General features: G+C 47.5%; 1 protein-coding gene across 4 annotated transcripts in view; it reads left to right on the forward strand.

Moving 5' to 3' along the window:
• ATP6V1C1 (ATPase H+ transporting V1 subunit C1) overlaps positions 1-6,000 on the forward strand; it is a 59,886-nt gene extending 53,886 nt beyond the window's left edge. For all 4 annotated transcript variants that reach the window (XM_038555253.1, XM_038555251.1, XM_038555254.1 and 1 more), the window contains one exon: positions 5,549-6,000. Coding sequence is in view for 1 of the 4 variants with exons in the window: in XM_038555254.1 (XP_038411182.1) it covers positions 5,549-5,567 (19 nt within the window). In the remaining 3 variants the exon portion in view is untranslated. The remainder of the gene's footprint in view (positions 1-5,548) is intronic.

A 6,000-nucleotide genomic window follows, 5' to 3' on the forward strand; every position in this document is an offset into this window, starting at 1 on the left:
GGCCCTGTTAGATTGACACTAAAGTTAACCATCAGGGCAGCTATTTCTTTGCAGGAACCACACAGTCCTGGGCTGGGAATCGTATGCTGTTTGGTATGTATAGAAGCTGACCTCAGTTCAGAGCTGGGACATCATTTTGTAGTTTTACACCACTCTGCCCTTAAGTTCTGGTCACACACCCTCTTACCATGTTCTGGATGTGCTTTTCACTGGTTGCTGGTCCGCAGCCTCTTGTGCACCATGGGAACCCCAAATTTCCTTATCTTTGAAGACCTCTTCCTAACTCCTGCCCCTTTGCTGTCCATGTGAGATCTGGCATCTACTTTCACGCACGGGAGAAACTGAGACGCGGACAGGTCTGTTACTTTGCCCAAGGTCACACAGCTATTGAATAGGCAAACTGGGATGGCATTTGAAGTGATGGGTCTCATCAGTCCTGGGAGCACCTTGGGTGCCAGGCACCTTGCCCAGCGCCAAATACCCTTCTTTCCCCAACGTCTTCACCTTAATGCTGCTCTGTCCTTTCTATTTCTGGAAGGATGTGCCCCATTCCAAACAGTATTTCTCTGCCCCTCCCATGCAGCACTGCTCAGATCTTACCTGTCCGGTGTCCAAAGGCCTCTGGCACTTTGTTTCTATAATTTCCTTTCCTGTTTATTTTTCCCCTTTATATTTGTGGTATATAAACATAATTCTGCTCTTTCATTCTAAAAACTCTCCCTTGACCCCGTGTCCCTCTTGAGCTACGACTGATCCCTTCCTTCTCTTCCTTTTACTCCCCATTCTTTATTTTTAACTCCAAAAAGTCCTCAGCCTGCTGAGACCCAAACTACTGCCATTCTGTCCATCCACTGAAATTGTTCCTGGCAAAGCCGTGGAAAGCATCTTGTTCAATGTCGTGTAGTGGCTGCTCTGCCTGACTCCAGAGCATCTGTCGCTGCTGACCACCGCCCCGGAACTCTCGTTCCTTCTCTGTTCTTGCGCGGCTTTCCCCCACCTTCTGTCCAGCCCTTCCAACCACGGTTCTCACACCTGACTGTGCGTGAGCATCACCCCGAGCGCTTGATGCACTCAGGCTGTGGGCCCCACCCCAGGGCTGCCAATTCAGCAGGTCTAGGTGGCCCCAGGGTTCTGCATCTAACCTGATTGCAGATGCTGCTGCTGCTGCTGCTCCAGAGACCACACTTTGACACTGACGTTGCATATTTTCCAGAACGTTCTCTCATTGTGACTTCCCTTAGTGTCATCCTGTCTGTCCCATGGGTTCTGGTGTAATATATTTTCTGAAATTCAGTCTCTCATTTCCACATCTCTGTAATCTGGCAGGTAGATATCCTTTGAGATTGTCTTCAGTACTTTTAGGAAGGGGCACTTTGGCATTTGGGACGTGACAATTCTCTGCTGAGTGGGACAGTCCTGTGCCCTGAAGGATGTTTGGTCCCACCCAGGCACTGGAACAACCAAGACAGCCCCCCCCCACCACTATGCACCCCCCACCCAAGTTCCAAATGCCCCCAGGGGTGTGGTGCTATCCCCAGTTGAGAAGCAGTAGGTTCTTCCATCCTGCGCTTCCTGTCAGTACAACAGAGACCTCCCCCTTCTACTCAACCTGCCTCCCTTCTAATTGGTCACCAAATTCCATACATTTATTTCTAAAATAGCTCTTAATTCTGATTCCCCTTCTGTAATTAAAAGCACAGGTTTTAACATCTGGCTCCCTGACAGGAGTTCAAATTAAAATCCTAATTTGGCCATTCAGTTGCTGTGTGACCTCAGGCGAGCTAACCAACTTCTCTGAGTCTGTCTCTCCAATCCATAAAAAGAAGCTAAGAGCTCCTTCATAGGGTTGTTGTGAGGATTAGCACTAAGCACTGTTCCCTGACGCAGATGGGGCCCTCGGCAAACAATGGCTCTCTACGGGCCTGATCATGTCTGCCTTAGACCAGTGCAGGTCCCGGATCCTTGCTGGGTCCTGCTGCCCAAGGAACTTTTAAAAATGTAGCCTGGCCAGGCCACTCTGTGCTTAGGAATCTTCATGGGTTCCCACTGCACATACATTAAATTCCTTAGCGTGGCCTACAAAGCTCTTTGGAAATATGATTCCAACCCAGTTTTCCAGCCTGACTTGTCTGTCAACCAGCTCCCCCCCAACCCCCCACCCCACCAGCCGTGTGCTCTCTCTGCCCCCGAAGGACTCCCCACCCCTCCTCTTCACATCTCTGCGTTTCTGCTTTGCCTGGGAAGCGCGCACTCCTCCTAGGCCAGCTCCGGTGCCCCTGCCTCTTTCTCTGTGAAGTCTTTCCCCCCGTGGCTCCTTTTGCCCTCGGCTCCCACTGTGGGATGTGTGTGCCTCTTGTTTGGCGTCTGTTGTCTTTAGCTGACTCCCAGTTGTTCACTGGCCGAGTGCCATGTGGTGGAAGGAGCACGAGCTCTTTCCCATGACCCACACCTTGGGCTGCATCCTGACTCATCCTCCGCTGCGGAGGCGTGTGACCCTGGCACGCAGCCCCTGTGTTCGTGATAGTACTTGGGTTCTCCTGTCGGCCTCGCTGGGTCAGATGAGATCACATCACTAAGGCACCTGACTCAGTTCTCAGGGGGGAATAGTTTGGCAAAACGCTGCTGGGGGCTCTCCGCTGCCCTTAGACCTTTCCCCCCTGAGAGTCACCTGCCAGGGACATGCCAACTGTATTCGTTTTCTGTTGCTGCCATAACCAGTCATTGTGGACTCAGTAGTTTTGACAACACAAGCTAGGCAGCTTACAGCTCATCAGGTCAAAAGTCGGACAGTCTCACCCAGTGACAGCAGAATGTTGGCGGGGCCGGGAGGCTCTAGGAGATAATCTGTTTCCCTGCTTTCCCTGCTCTGTTGGGGTCGTTGGCAGATTTTACTTCCATGAGGGTTGTAAGACCAAGGTTCCTGTTTCCTTGCCAGCTGTTGGCTGGGGGCCGCCCTGAGCAAACAGCAGTCTGTCTCTGTCCCTGGCGTGGGGCTCCCTAGAGCCTAAAACCAGCCACAGGGCGCCCAATCTTCTCCGTCCACCAAGTCCCTTTTGCCACGGAAGATGATGTATTCACAGGTTCCAGGGACTACAGTGTAGATATTTTGAGAGACCTTATTCTGCTTGCTAGCATCCCTCTAAACCCTCTGAAATATCCCTGTGAATGTTATTCCCTTTCTTGATGGCCCTGTGGTCCTTTTCTTCCAAAGAATCTTCTATTTCTGTGATACCAGACAGCTCCTCTTGTCATGGTGAGCCGGGCAGTTATTGGTTGTTTCTGGCAGCCCAGATCAGGTCCTCCTCCTTTGGGTGATGGTACCTGTGTTCTCAGTGTGTGTCAGGTGGTGCTGGGTTAGCTGGCCGCTCCGGGTGGGCCCTGACCACACAGCTTGAGAGTGATTGCGTCAGGGGTGGGGACCCAACCCACACCCGGCCCCTGAGACATTGACTTGGGACTTTGCTGGGACTGTTGAGCGGGAAGCCTTTCTCTTTCCCACGAGACAGACAACTGGAGAGAATGGCAGTGCAGAGACGGAGGTGGTTGCCTTGACATCACCAGGATAGGAAAAAGGCCGATCTGGAAAATCAAAGCAGACCTAGAAAACTGGAAGTCCATAGATTTCTGCTGACCTAGTTTGAGCCTGGATTTAGAATTTTCTGAAGCCTGATGTGTACCTGGACTTCCAAGTTATAACATACCAATAAATTCCCTTTTTTGCCTCAGCAGGGTTGAGTTGGGTTTGTGACGATGATGTGTCCTGATGAAAACAGTGAGCAAAGGTGGAATGACAGTCTGTGCCTTCAGATAATGTGGTCTCTCTTCCAGGTCTTCACTGAGATTTTGTTGAAGGACCTCATCATACTGCTGGTGCTTGTTATTCTGGAGTTTATCTGAGGCTCATCAGCTCCTACAACTTAGTGAAAGAATCTCTTTCCAGTGATACATCTAGTTTCAGTGGTTGTTTACTCAGTCTTTAAATTTTATTTTATCTTTTTAAAGATTTGTTTATTCATGAGAGACACACAGAGAGGCAGAGACACAGGCAGAGGGAGAAGCCGGCTCCCTGTGGGGAGCCTGATGCAGAACTCAATCCCAGGACCCCGGGATCACGACCTGAGCCAAAGGCAGACGCTCAACCACTGAGCCACCCGGGCATCCCCAGTTTTTAAATTTTAAATGAATAGTTAGTTCTGTGCCAAGCTGCAGTAAGAAGGTGTGTCTGCTTCTAGGGAGATGTTGGCAGGATTAGTGAATTCTTGTACCCCTGGGACAGGGCCGGTTTGAGTAAGGGCTGCAATGCCCAACGAGAGGAGGGAGCCTGGCCGCTCCTCCTCCTGCCTGCACCCGGGCAGCCTGCTCACCAGACCCGGTGCTCCCAGGCAGCCCGAGAAGGACCAAGCACAGACGCATCCATCCAGGAATCCCTCGATGTTTGAGGGAGACCCACTTGCTGAATGGGAGGCTCTAAACTCAACAAAGGAGAAAATGACAAGGAAGGAAATGTGAATCAGATGAGTAGAGTAAGACTTTTTGAACAAATAGATGAAGATCCGTCGTTTTTTTTTTTTTTTTTTTTTTTTTTTAAGATTTTATTTATTCATGAGAGACACAGAGAGAGAGAGGCAGAGACAGAAGCAGGCTCCCCACAGGGAGCCCAAAGTGGGACTCAATGTGCTTAAATATCTTTCACTAAGGAAATCTTAAGAATCCAATTGCAACATTTTAACAAATCCTCCAAAAGCTGGTTAATGTAATGTGCATAGCATGGGGGGGCGGGTTTGCACACACACTTGATAGACGTTAGCTATTATTCAAGTTAATAAATGAAAAAGCAAGTTGAAGAATATAGTACATGACTATATTATTAAAACAGAGAGCAGAACTCCATCTTTCTATATAGACCTATGTGTCTGTAAGTGCCTAGGAAAGGCCTAGAGCCACTGCTGGGGAGCCCACGAAGATTTTTACTCTAGCTGGATGGTGTGCATTTTTTACACCGAGACCATATTCAAGTCTAGCATTACTTTAATTAACACAGATTTGGGGGGGAGGGGTGGTTAAAGTAAAGGAAGAAGTAATAAAAGCCCATGAAGCCTGCTTTTATAATCTTGTCTGTAACATGGGGATTTGCTTTATTTCCCTAGCCCCGGTAGTATAAATGACTTTTAAAATATCTTTTGTATTAATCCTTGTTAATGTATAACCACCATTTGATCCAGTGTTTTTGAGATGCAGGCCAAGATCCCTTTGGTGGGGAATGGAGTATGGAGGGGTTCAGTCAGCACTGAGAGAGAGAAAGAAAGAAAAGAAAGAAAGAAAAAAGAAAAGGAAAGAAAGAAAAAAGAACAAAGCAGGACAGAATAAAATAAAAGTGTTAGAGTGCTTCACAAGTTGTAAGGGTAAATGCTATTTAGTGAAACTTTGTCAGTGTAATGTATTTCTTGCTGCGGCTTGTGGCCCTAAAAATTTGATAAAACACTAAATCACTTTCTTCCTGTGAGGCTGCTAAACAAAACTGAATTTTTTTCCTTTTGTGTATTTGCAGAATACATCATCTTGAGTAATTATAAACACTAAAGCAAAAAAGAAACACACATTGCAGATTTACTCTTGTCACTTCTTCAATAAGTTCAACTTTGAAAAGCAGAACCAGAAGTTGTAAATGAAGTAGGAACTTCTTCTGCTCCTTCTAAGTGCTCATTAGCACCATCAAAGAGTCTCTCCAAGTGGGGTTTGAGAAGCTGCTTCGGGGTTCTACAGTGCATCATCATTCCTTCAGCAACTAAATAACCTGTCCAGCATTTCTTTCAGCCTAGATTCCTGATTACAAAATATCAAAGACATTTGGAATCATGAGTATTTCAGATGTGTCAATAGAGGATTGAGAAGTCATATCACATGCAAGGAAGAATTTGGAAGGTGATTTTCTGAAGTCCCGTCTAGGATAGGCATACAGTTTGTTTTCATTGTGCAAAAATATAGTTATATTGAGTCTCA

The sequence above is a fragment of the Canis lupus genome, chromosome 13 (assembly GCF_011100685.1).
Source record: "Canis lupus familiaris isolate Mischka breed German Shepherd chromosome 13, alternate assembly UU_Cfam_GSD_1.0, whole genome shotgun sequence".
Classification (NCBI taxonomy): Eukaryota; Metazoa; Chordata; class Mammalia; order Carnivora; family Canidae; genus Canis; species Canis lupus.